Genomic DNA, 12,798 nt, shown 5'->3' with positions numbered 1-12,798 from the left:
TTTGATGTGTGGGGAAAGGGAGAATAAAGGACCATTCCAAAGCCTCTCAGTGAATTAGACACGATCAGAAGTCAAACCTCAGATCAAAGTTTTCCAAACTCATTCTGTGGGACACAGTTCATTTTCAATTCCAGATTTTGAACAACTTCAGTAAGATTATGAATGCATACCCACAGGGAGTCATTAGTTCTTTCAGGATAGGAATGAGGCACTTGGATGCTAGTGCCAGCTCCGCATCTGCCAACTAGCTGTGTGACCTTGAGTGAGTCACATGGATGTCCTGGGACCAGGAATTAAATTAGATATCGGGGGTCACTTCCAGATTCAGTACTCCATGATGCCAAGAATTATAATTTACCTTGTGACTTGATGAATTTATTTATTTATTTATTTATTTATTTTGAGATGGAATCTTGCTCTGTTGCCCAGGCTGGAATACAGTGGGGCAATCTCAGCTCACTGTGACCTCCGCCTCCCGGGTTCAAGCAATTCTCCTGCCTCAGCCTCCCGAGTAGCTGAGACTACAGAAGCACACCACCACACCCAGCTAATTTTTGTATTTTTAGTAGAAGCGGGGTTTCACCATGTTGGTCAGGCTGGTCTCGAACTCCTGACCTCAAGTGACCCACCTGCCTCAGCCTCCCAAAGTGCTGGGATTACCAGCGTGAGCCACTGCACCCAGCCAACTTGATGAACTTCTGAAAGCAGGTCCGTGTACAGAAGCTGGCCCTGGGTTATTACCTAGGACGCACCAGGAAGGGCAGGAGGCAGGTGGATGTGCAGAGGGCAGGAGGCAGGTGGATGTGCAGAGGCAGCGTAACAGGAGACTTCCACAAAACAGGCTAATGGAACTTCCCAGAAGTGGAGGCTGGGGCCGGGAGCAGCCGCAGTGTGAGCAGGTCACCTAAGGGTCATGACTCAGGTGGCACCAGGCTGGTGGAAGGAGGAGGGAGTTGAGACCTGGCACGAGATCAGCCCCAGGTTTGTCAGGACGCTGGAGGGCTAGTGTTGGGGCAGCCTCGGTCATCAGCCAGCAAACACCACGAGGCCTGAGACGGAGCAGGTGCCACTCAGTGGGTGGAGGGTGCGGCAGGTGCACATCAGCTGAGTTCAGTGCAGGTAAAGCGGGCCCTGGGCACCAGGGAGTGTTCAGGAACAGTGTGCCCAACTTTGGGGGCGGGGGGCAGGGACTGGGCGAGCAGTCAGACAGATGAGTGGGAACTAAGCCCTCCCTGAGTTGGGGGAACGGGCAGCTCAGAGGTACCTTACTAGTAGGTGGTGAGGGGTCTTGGGAAGCCCTGTAGGGGCCTAGGCAGCTGCTCCAGGGCGGGGCCCCAGGGCAGAGAAGGGGGGTGTCTCAATAAAAAGCCCTTGTGTTTGGGAAACTGAGCAGCTGTGGGGGCCTCCTGCTTCCCTTGGGGTGGCTCCAGGGTGGGGTGAGCCTGAGCACAGAAGAGAGAGTACACATAGGTATACACAAAGAATATATACATAGGCCCAGTCCAGAGTTCCTTGCACCAAGGAAATGATGCGAGGACAGCTGGTGAGCAGCTGGTTCTCCCTGATGGAACATGGCAGCCCCTCCAGTTTGAGGGTGCTCCCCCAGCCCTGGCCCTCCCCAGCCCACCCACACCAAGCCAGGCATTCACTGCTGGAGGCAAAGGAATTGGTAGCTTACCACTTGCTCATCACAGCCTCAGGAGCGCGGTTAAAGCCCAGGGTTCTAAATAACGAATCCCAAACTTTGGGTTTCTCTAGTTATCTCTAAGAATCTTGTAAATCATTTCAGTTGTCTTCATTTGAAAAATAAGGACATAAACAAGTTTGCTGGTGACAGAAAAGTTTAGCGTTCTCTCTCCAAGTCCATCCTCTCAGCGGTAGCCAGGCTGCACAGTGTCTGCTTCTGTTAAACGACCCTTGTGCAGACGGGAAGTTGGCATTATCTGACCTCAGCATGTCAGACCTTGCATTAGGTACTTAGGTTAGCGTCCGAATCCTCGCAAAAGGTTTTTGGCTGTGTCCAGCATGTGTCCACACACGGGCCCTCAGCTGAGCTACAGAACGTATCTGCTTACCCCCTTTATTTAATTTCAACTTCCACAAGATTACAGTAGAAGCCTGTTTTCTTCAATTACTCTGGAATTCAAGATGTACAAAGAGGCCGGGCACAGTGGCTCATGCCTGTAATCCCAGCACTTTGGGAGGCCAAGGTGGGTGGATCACCTGAGGTCAGGAGTTCAAGACCAGCCTACCCAACATGGTGAAACCCCGTCTCTACTAAAAATACAAAAATTAGCCGGGCGTGATGGCTCACACCTATAATCCCAGCTACTTGGGAGGCTGAAGCAGGAAAATCGCTTGAACCAGGAGGTGAAGGTTGCAGTGAACCAAGATCGTGCCGTTCCACTCCAGCCTGGGCAACAGAGCGAGATTCCATCCAAAAAAAACAGATATACAAAGAGAACTTTTGTAGTGAACTTTTCTCAATATCCTGAAGCTGGAAATCAGTAGAAGAGTGGAAATGTTAAGGCCAGATTCTCTCCCCTCCAATGACAGACCCCAGGCCCCAGTGATCAAGGTTTCTGGGCTCCTCTCCCAGAGGGATCTTCTGCCATCCAGCCTGATCCCAGGCAGCTGGTCTTGTGCAGAATGACTTTCGTTCCGCCTGCAGAGATCTCAGAGTCTAAACCTCCCACAACGGGGGTTATGGGAGTTCTCATCAAATTGTTCACTGGGTACAGATTTCCATGTTGATCAGCCATTGACACCAGCCTCCAGTTTCATTTCCTGGTGCTCCCAGGCACCAGCCTGGTGAAACTTTCTCTTGAGTATTCTGGTTAATTGCCAGAACTAAGAGCTCTCCCACCCAGGCCCCACCCATACCACTCACTCCCTACAGGCACCAGAATTGCCACTCAGAGGCACAACGGAACAGTAACCGTAGAATTTCCCCAAGTCTGGCCGCATTCCAGCCACCCTTGGACAGCTGCACTCCCCCTGTACCCTCCCCTCCTCCTGTGCTTGGGACCTGGTCTGTGTGGGTACCTGCTATGTGTTATGATGGAGTTAAGATGCGATCTTGTTTGTTCCTTCTCTGGTGCAATTCTAAATGACACTTCCCTGCCTGATCTGTACCCCTCCAGGTGCATGCCTACATCATCAGCTACCTGAAGAAGGAGATGCCAAGTGTATTTGGAAAGGAAAACAAGAAGAGAGAGCTTATCAGCAGGCTACCGGAAATCTATATTCAGCTACAGCGAGAATACCAGATTTCTGCAGGGGACTTCCCCGAGGTCAAGGCTATGCAGGTACTGGGAGCCCCTCACAATGTCATGGGCAGAAGGTGGAGATGCAGTGCCACATTGTCTGACTGTTTGCTGGAGACACATGAGGGTCTCATGGTTTAGGATCAAGGAGAATGCGCCTTCCTAATGGTGATCCATGATAATAGGCTATGAATAAAGCAGAAATTGTCTGTCTTCCAAAATGAGTAAACAAAGGAGACACATGGCCAAAGGCAAACGAAGCTCCCATGAGAAAGTCAGGTGAGCAGCCCTCTCAGACTGTGTCCCAGGAGGCTGGTTGGTGTTGCGGTGACACTGCTTTTTGGAATCCCAGAACCTTGAGGGAATCAGAGCTGGGAGTGGCCTTGAGGGTCACCTTGGGCGGCCTCCTCCAGCCCTGCCCGGACCTGCCCCACGCTGTGGGATTATGTGCTCAGGCGGCCTTGCTGCTGCAGGCTCAAGGGCTCCAGCAGGGGCTGTGGGGCTCTGCGGACGCTGCTGGACTGTGTGGGCACAGGGAGGACCATGCTTAAAGGCTGGCGCTGGGCAGCCGTTGGCCCGCTGTCAAGGCCTCTCTTGAGTTGTGGCCGGGCGGCTCTAGCCAGGCAACAACGGGTGCTGCATTCAGCCGCCCCGGCCCGACCAGCATATCTACCTGTCCGTACTGCTATTAGATGAGTGTGCCCTCACAAGCGAGGCCACCCGTCTGGCGTCTGGGCTGACAGTCCTCACAGAGCCAGGCTGGCTGTCGTCTTATCTGGTGCAGGGACCCCTCTGCCCTGGGGGCCACAGTCCTCTCTGTAAAGCAGGAGCCACAAACTCAGATGCCTGCAGCCACTACCCAATAACACAAACAGTGGAGCAGGCCAGGCGAAAGAGAAACTCTGTCACCCTTGCTTCCTGAAGTTGCTACAGTGCCTCGCCGCGGGGAGACGCTGCTCTTGAGCCCTGGGGCTCTGCAGATTCCTCCCTTGCCAGGCCTCTCCTGCTGGTCCCCTGTGAGCCCGATAACGTAGAGAGCAGACTCTGGAACCAGAGCTACTCATGACAAAGCTAGCCTGGGATGGCCAGGTCAGAAGACACCCAGGGTCCTCTGAGCTGGGGGAAGGCAACAAGGAAAGCATGATCTCAGGAGCAGCCGTGGCCCACTGAGATGGAGGATACAAGGAGGGCTGAGCCTTTGCTGAGAATCACCTGGAGTCAGGTCTATGCCCAGTACCTTAGCACCACTGAAGGTGGGTGAGCAAGCAAGTGCAGGATCCAGCCGGCCACTCCAAGTGCTGACATGGGAGCAGGCTCTGTGCAGGGTCTGCAGCCAGACCAGGTCTGTCACCCCAAGGGGAATGTGGCAGTGCCCAGGCAGGGATGCCTGCAACCCCAAAGCCCCAGAAGGGGTGTTACAGTATGCTAATTAGCTCTTTTAGTTCTGCATAATGTTAGCAGCTCAGTCACCCTCTTACCCTGCTCTGGCCCATGGCTCTGGACCAGCTGGGCCCCACCACTACTTCTGTTGAGTGGCATGGCTACCCTCCACCAGTGAGGGCGGAGGGCCAGTGTTACAGCCTTTCTGGGTATCTGCATTTGGTGGGTCCCAAGCTCTTGTCCCACATCCGAGAAGAATGAGGTCGTGCTGACAATTGAAGGGTGATGAGGGTGGAGGATTTTATTGAGCAACGAAACAGCTCTCAGTGAAGAGGGGATGGGAAGATTGGGTCATCTCTCCCGAAGTCAGGTCATCTCCCCAGTGTGGCTGAGTCTGGGGTTTTTATAGGCACAGGTTAGAGGAGTGCATGCTGATTGATTTGTGAGTATACAAAAAAGATTAAAACAAAGGCATCAGTGAAAGGTGGGCATGACAGTGTAAAAACAATTAGGGAAGGGTAGGTATATGTAAAATAGGTGAAGGGTAGGGATCAATCAAAGAAAAGCAGCCAAATGGGAAGACACGTTCTCAGTCTGGTCTGTGGATTTGACTTGTAGCTTGGCCTGCAGGCTTTAAAATGCCTTTGGCTTGAAGATAGAGTTTCACTGGAGACCCGCCCCTGTCTGCCTCAGCATTTGTCTGCCTCCTGCTGCTATCACTGTTCTAGGCCCCTGGAATAAATCAGAAAAAAAAAAAAATGAACAAATGGGGCTGGACATGGTGGCTTATGCCTGTAATCCCAGCACTTTGGGAGGCCGAAATGGGAGGATCACTTGAGTCCAGGGGTTGGAGAACAACCTGGGCAACGTAGTAGGACCCTGTATCCATTAAAATATTTTAAAATTAGCCAGACGTGGTTGGCTCATGCCTGTGATCCCAGCCACTTGGGAGGCTGAGGTGGGAGGATGGCTTAAGCCCAGGAGGTCAAGGCTGCAGTGAGCCATGATTGTGCCACTGCACTCTAGCCTGGGCGACAGAGGAGACCTGTCTCAAAAAACAGAAAAAATGAACAAATGGAGGTAAAAATAATTGACAACAACCCCATTGTCAGGACACATGTTTCTTCTTACAGTATGAGCACCGTTGTGCTTCCATGTAATTGGATTATCTGATATCTGATATTTAGTATCTCTCTCCCACATAAGTCTGCGGCTCCATGAGATCAGTGACCCATGCCCTGTTCACTGCCATATCCCCAGCATCTAGGACGTAGTGAGTGCTCAGTTAACACATGCCGAATGAATTGGTAAGTTAGTGTAAGGCCATATCACAGCAGGCTCTCAGGCCCTGACCCAGCCTCGATTCCCACAGGGCTTATAGACCAGGGGTTCCCAGTGCCAAGGCCTGGAAGCTGCAGGAAGAGGCCTTCTTGGAAAGTAAGCTGAGGTCCAGTCACACCACCCGATTCCTTCAGAGAATCCCCAGGAATAAGGCAGCATGGAGCCTGTCAGGAATGCTCAGTGACACCTGATACTGTAAGCTACCTTGCTGTCACCGGAAGCTTTGAGGGGCACATATGTGGATTAGGGCCTCTCCCATCCCTGATACTGTTAAAGTCTAACATCCTCTACAACATAGGCCTTGACAGAGAGTGGGCATACGCTTAGACGTGACCATATTGTGATCTTTGCACAGATCAGGGTCACACGGAGAGTTTGCTGATGCCAGTATAGGTTGCTGTTCTCCCTGTTCTCTCATGGAGCCAGCTAGTCAGAGTGACTCTTAGCTGTAGCAGTGAGAGGAGCATGTATTTTGAAGGCTCTTCCCTGTGCTGGGACAGGCCCTGCAACCCACCTGTGTGGCTGCCGGTGCGTTCCTGGCACACTCTGGGGAGGGACCATGACTGACAGCACAGTGTCAATACTGCAGGACGAGATGAGCGCCAGAAGGGCCACCGTGACTGCTGACTCTGATCTTCCCACTGGAAGGAGAATTTGGACCCCTCAGCTCATGAGTTGGCAGCATTTCAACAGCAGAGGGCAGCAGAGTCAGCCCCGTCTGCTCAGACCCTCCGGTGGATTTGCAAACTCTTCTGGTGAATGTTGGCAATTAATGAGCAAGGGACAGCCCTACCGGAGACGGGGGCTGGGAACGGACCTTTGCCTCTTGAGAGGGAGCAATTCCAGGGTCCTAGCTCAGTGGATACAACTGTCGATGGGCAAATACCTTTAAGTTCCCCAGTGTGTATTCATCCCAATAAGAACTATTTTGGACTCACCCTGGCAGAGGGCAGGGATGATGATGGTTTGGTGCTGATGTCAGGAGTGACATGATGATGGTTTAACTGGTGCCCCCGCAGTCCCCGGTCAAGCCTGGGGGGGACCACAGGGATGAGAATGGAGAGTTTATTTCCTGCCTGCCTCCCAGGACGGGAATAACTGCTGCCTCCTGTCCACCCCGCAAATATGCGGCCGCTCCCCCGCCAGTTTTCCAGAGCTCTGCAGTCGGAATCCACGGCCCCTGCAGGCTGGTGGGAAGTCTGGGCAGGCATCACCCTCCTTTGTCTGCTGGACCAGACACAGGGGCTCTGTGTGCGCTCCGAGCACAGGCTCATTCTTAAGGAAATAGGGTAGGTGTTCACGCACCCGGGGAATCCAAACTTGTTGAGCCAGCAGCGCCGGGATTTTTGTGGGGGATGCCTGCTCTTCCACCTGCTTAGCTTTCTCTTTTCCATCTCCTCGGCTGACTGAGATGTTGGTGGTAGGAGCCCGCAGTGCAGGCCGCATTGTTTGGTGCTGATGTCAGGAGTGAATGCTAGTCTGACTGCGTTTGAGAGACCCGGCCTGCAGTACCCGCTGCTCTGAGCTGAGCAGGGGCCACACGCTGGGTTTGCACGATTCAATGGCTGCTGACGTTGCTACCTGAGAAGAATGTCAGAGTCCCCTCCCTAGAGAAATGTCAGCCCGTTTAGCTGATATTTCTCAGCTCTGTCCCCCCACCGTCTACCACCCGGGAATCCCCTTCCAAATGTCAGCCCAGAATTCCTGCCCTGCCACCCTAGAGACCATGATTTTGATTCTCTATTGGAAACAACCTGTGTGTCCAGCTACAGGGGACAGGGTAAATGAAGAATGGCCCAGCTCTGCAGTCTAAGTTCAATATTCTGTAGCTGTTAAGAGAAAGGTTATGTAAAAATTAATACCACAGAAATATATGACATATTGTTAACAGTATGGTATTGTTTCAGTGTGTGTGTGTGTGTGTGTGTATGTGCATGCATGTGTGTGTCTGTGTGTATGTGTTAATGGCTAGAAATGCATGCCCAGATATGCTAGCAGAGATTTTTGCCAGATGATGAGATTATAAATTATTTTAAATTTTTAGTTTTGCTTACCAGTTTTTTCTCAGTTTCTCAGTCAGAAAGCATATTTATGATAACACCAAGTTTTTTTTTTTTGTTTTTTGGTTTTTGTTTTTTTCCCCTAGCAGCGTGTCACATTGCTTCTGTCCAAAACAGCAAGGTCTGACTTTTCCTTGCAAATCTCCCTGCCTCATCTCCAGAAAACTGCACACCTGCATGGCCTGTCTTTTGGCCCCCTCTAGAACTGTACATACAGAAATACTTCACACATAAAACCTACCATACCTGGAACATTTCTGCATTTGTTTGATAAAACTACTGTTGAAGACATTTTTCATCAGATCTTTGAAGCTCGTCATGTAAAGCTCTAGGTAACTCTCACAGTTCAGGGCCACGGAAAGTTTGTCTCTTGCAATAAACAAGTGTTTTCTCTCCTTAGACAGTGAGGGTCCCCAGGGGTCCCCCTGGGCAACTGAGCTCTTCTCCATATCCAGGCAGTAGTTTTCCTTAACCTCAGCCATCTGATGTGATTATTCCCTTCCTCTCCCTCACATATATATATAGGTCTCATGCCCAGGCCGGTCTTGAACTCCTGGGCACAAGCAGTCCTCACACCCTGGCCTCCCAAAGTGCTGGGATTACAGGTGTGAACCACCGAGCCTGGCCGCTCTCCCTTTTAATGACTTGGCTTTTTTCTTTCTAATGACTTATTAATTTCATGTTATCCTTTTCACTGTGTTATGTCAGGTCCTTTTTTAAACAATTGGAGTGTCTGTCCTCCATTACAACATAAGCTCATTTAAAGCAGGAACTATGGCTTTTCATATTTATTCTATATCCCCAAGCCCCAGAACAGGGGCTGGTGCAGAGTAAATGACAAATAAAAGTTGGGCAGGTGGGTGGATGGATGAATTGTTGGCTGAATGGATGGATGGAGGGTTGATTGAATGGATGGATGGTTAGATAGAGGGTTGATTGGACAGGTGGATGGATGGACGGATGGATGGAGTAACCAAGGAGAACCAAGGTAGGAAGGTCATTTTCTTCAGTGCCGTCCACAGAGCCTCTGTGGCATCCTGTAGTCTGCCCCAGCCTGGGTGGGCAGTCATGTTTACCAGGCCCCCTCTAGAGCCTGTGCTTCTGCTGCTCTGTGGGCTGACAGGCTGCCTCGCTCAACAGGTGGAGCTAAGACCTGTCCTGACCTGGCCAGTGATACTCAGGCCTACTGGCTACGTGTATTCCCTCGGGCTCCCCAGCCCTACTCCCTGCTCTTACAAGTTCCAGCTTTTGCTTACTTGTCCATATTTTTGAGATGACAGTGGATCCATGATGATTATTTTTTATGTGCAAGGTCTCCATGGCCCTGCCTCGATACCTTCCTGGGGTAGCGTGGGTGCTCCTGGTCAGGCCGTGCTTGGTGGGGCTGGTCCTACAGGGTTCCTGTTGAGTAGACCCCTCAGCTCATTCATGAGAGGTTAGAGCCACTGAGAAGGCGCCCTAAACTACATTTTTTAGGTGCTCTGAAAACAAGGTATTTAATTAATTGTTTTACATAAATACAGTCCTTCTGTCACAGCTCTGTGTTCCCACTCGGAGAGCATTAGCGAAGAGCCAGGAGACAGGGACTCTGCCTTGCCTCTGCCAGACAGCCCCTCACAGCTCCCTGGAAAATGGGGTTCTAAATGCCTGCCCCTCCTTCCTCCCAGGATTGCTGTGAAGATCGGCTGAAGTGTGTGGTGAACTCCCTTGAGAAATAGAATACTAGCTCTAGAGCATTTTAAAAAGGCAGGTGAAAAAAGGTTTCTCAGAGTCCTCAGAGGTTGCTGTCACTCGTGCGGCCACCAGCGGAGATTGGCTGCCGTAGGAAAACACCTGTTTCTTGTTCCAAAAAAACCGCTCCTATATCTGGTACATTTGGATACGGGAAGCTCCCAAAGAATGCACTCCTGAGTAGTGCATGGTGGGCGTCTGCCCGGGGCAGAATTAGTCTCCCTCCAACGGCCCCCAGCTGTTTCCCCCTGAAGAGACCGCATGTAACCCATCCTGTGGTTTGTCCTTCTGCAGGAACAGCTTGAGAACTACGACTTCACCAAATTCCACTCGCTGAAGCCCAAGCTGATCGAGGCAGTGGACAACATGCTGAGCAACAAGATCTCGCCCCTCATGAACCTCATCAGCCAGGAGGAGATGAGCACGCCCACGCAGCTGGTGCAGGGCGGCGCCTTCGACGGCACCACCGAGGGCCCCTTCAACCAGGGCTACGGGGAGGGCGCCAAGGAGGGCGCCGACGAGGAGGAGTGGGTCGTGGCCAAAGACAAGCCTGTCTACGACGAGCTCTTCTACACTCTGTCGCCCATCAATGGCAAGATATCGGGTGTCAACGCCAAGAAGGAGATGGTGACCTCCAAGCTGCCCAACAGCGTCCTGGGCAAGATCTGGAAGCTGGCCGACTGCGACTGCGATGGCATGCTGGACGAGGAGGAGTTCGCGCTGGCCAAGCACCTCATCAAGATCAAGCTCGATGGCTACGAGCTGCCCAGCAGCCTGCCCCCCCACCTCGTGCCACCCTCGCACAGGAAGTCCCTGCCCAAGGCCGACTGAGGGGCGGGCCGCAGAACGGGGCGGGAACTGGAGGACCCGGGCCTCAGGCCTGCTCCGCCACTGACTCACCAAAGGACCTTGGGCAAGGCACTGCCCTCTCTATGCCTCAGTTTCCCCATCTGTAGAATGGGGAGGGTGGACACTGGAAACTAGATGACTTCTTTCACCTCCAAAATTCCCTTTGTTTCTATGAAAATATTGGGGGTAGGAGGGTGGATTAGGAGATTGAATGGTTGAGAAGAAAGAGAAATTGTCCAAAGAGTCCTCAGAATCTGCCTGGAGCATGCATGGGGATGGGCCTGGTGCGTCCCGGGAACCCCAGGAAGGGAGCCGGGGCTTACGCGGAGTGGCTGGGTCTTCAGGCTGCCTGGGCTGTTCGTTCTCATGAACGACTCGGGAGCAGCTGTCTGGCCCTCAGAGGGCACCAGGAGGCAGCAAAGATTATCTTATTTATTTTATTTTGTTTTCTGCTATATTTAGAGCGGCAAAAAACAGAGCAGAGGGTTTCTGCTGTCTCCAGACTGTCTACCAAAGAGAAGGCGACAGATGCCTCCTGGGCTTGGAAGGGGGATGCACTGTGGATCCCCCATCCATTCTGCAGAGCAGGCAGCCAGGCCCCAGCGTGCGTCCGTCCCACTGCCCCGATGACCACCTGGTCAGCCCTCCCAGCCTCCCCTCCAGGGGGCTTTCCAGCAAAGCCATATTCGGCTAGGAATTTGGAACTCACAATCTTTATTAACCCCTGGCAAAACTTCCTGTTTGCACGTCAAATCACATTGAAGCCTGAAGATGAGCTTTTCTTACTAGTTTTTCCAGTAAGTAATAGCAGAACCCACGTATCATACTTAAACTACAGTAAGGAAAAGAGGTGGTTCTCTGCAGTGATTGTTTAGTGTGGCCCTCAACCGGTAAATATCCCCAAGTCTCCTTGGTGGGTGGCAGGATTTAAATTCAGCCAAATCCTGTCCTAGTGTGTGCAGTGTCCTCGGCCCTATAGACACAGGTGAATGAGGGACCAGCCCTGCCCTGGGCTGTTGAGAAGAGATCAGTCCACCCAGAGTTAGACATTGTTTTTGTAGAAAACAGGCATTTATTATATTTAGGGTTTTTTTTTTTTCCTTACAGGATAAAAGCCCTTTATACAGAAACAGAATGGAACCTTTCATATAAAAGCTTTTCTTTAAAGGCTGTGTGGTTCGTATCATGAATGCCTGTCATGAGGCAGGATTCGGGCACATACCTGTACTTTGGCCCCAGAGTGTGCTCTCCCCAAATCCCCTGAGTAAACCTCTCTGGACCGCTGCTCAGACAACTATGTCAGGTGCCTCCCCCTCTGTGGGCACCAGCTTGGGGAGGTAGGTGCCATCCACCATTATTTATGCAGGAAGAGACACAAAACAGCGACAGCCACATGGTACGGGGCACCAGAAGTGAGTGAAATCAGAACCGTCCCACCGAGTCTTCCAAAAGTCACATAATTTTTTTTTCTGTCACCTGCCTTTGGTGACAGGGTCAAAGGCACAGATTGAAAGAGAAGATCTTGACTTGGGAGAAGCATTTATATCCAGATGCCCACCCTCACACTCCCTAGCTTACTTTCCACATAATTTAGTTTTAAGAGAAGGAAATGCATAATGTGGTTTTTAGTCTTAGCAAGCACTTAAATTCGTTAGATGCATAGAAAAGAACCATTTATCATTTTATTATTTTTATTTTTATTTTTATTTTGAGACGGAGTCTCACTCTGTCACCAGGCTGGAGTGCAGTGGCACGATCTCGGTTCACTGCAATCTCCGCCTCCCAGGTTCAAGCGATTCCCCTGTCTCAGCTTCCCAAGTAGCTGGAAAAACAGGCACGCGCCGCCACGCCTGGCTAATTTTTCTATTTTAGTAGAGACGGGGTTTTACCATGTTGGTCAATATGGTCTCCATCTCCTGACCGCGTGATCCACCCGCCTCGGCCTCCCAAAGTGCTGTAATCTAAGCAGACAGTTCTGTAAATGCGTGAGGACCACCTGAAGTCTGCAACCACAGTGGAGGTCACCAAAGGGTCAACTGAGGAAGGGAAGAGGGAATTCACTTGACCAAAGGCTTAGAGATGCCCAGGCAAGCTGATTTTTCCATCCAGAATTATCTTGTTATTTAACTCTGCTCAATTGTCATATATAAACATGAATTTATATCCATGTA

At 51.4% G+C, this 12,798-nt stretch overlaps 1 protein-coding gene across 2 annotated transcripts in view; it reads left to right on the top strand.

The window, feature by feature from the left end:
* EHD4 (EH domain containing 4) overlaps positions 1–12,798 on the top strand; it is a 74,196-nt gene extending 61,398 nt beyond the window's left edge. For both annotated transcript variants that reach the window (XM_005559275.4, XM_073995584.1), the window contains 2 exons: positions 3,144–3,308; positions 10,073–12,798. In XM_005559275.4, the coding sequence (XP_005559332.3) occupies positions 3,144–3,308; positions 10,073–10,609 (702 nt within the window). In that variant the 3' untranslated portion in view covers positions 10,610–12,798. The remainder of the gene's footprint in view (positions 1–3,143; positions 3,309–10,072) is intronic.

Source organism: Macaca fascicularis, chromosome 7 (genome assembly GCF_037993035.2).
Source record: "Macaca fascicularis isolate 582-1 chromosome 7, T2T-MFA8v1.1".
Taxonomy (NCBI): Eukaryota; Metazoa; Chordata; class Mammalia; order Primates; family Cercopithecidae; genus Macaca; species Macaca fascicularis.
Note: the sequence above shows the minus strand (reverse complement) of the source record. Positions and strands in the feature narration are given on the sequence as shown.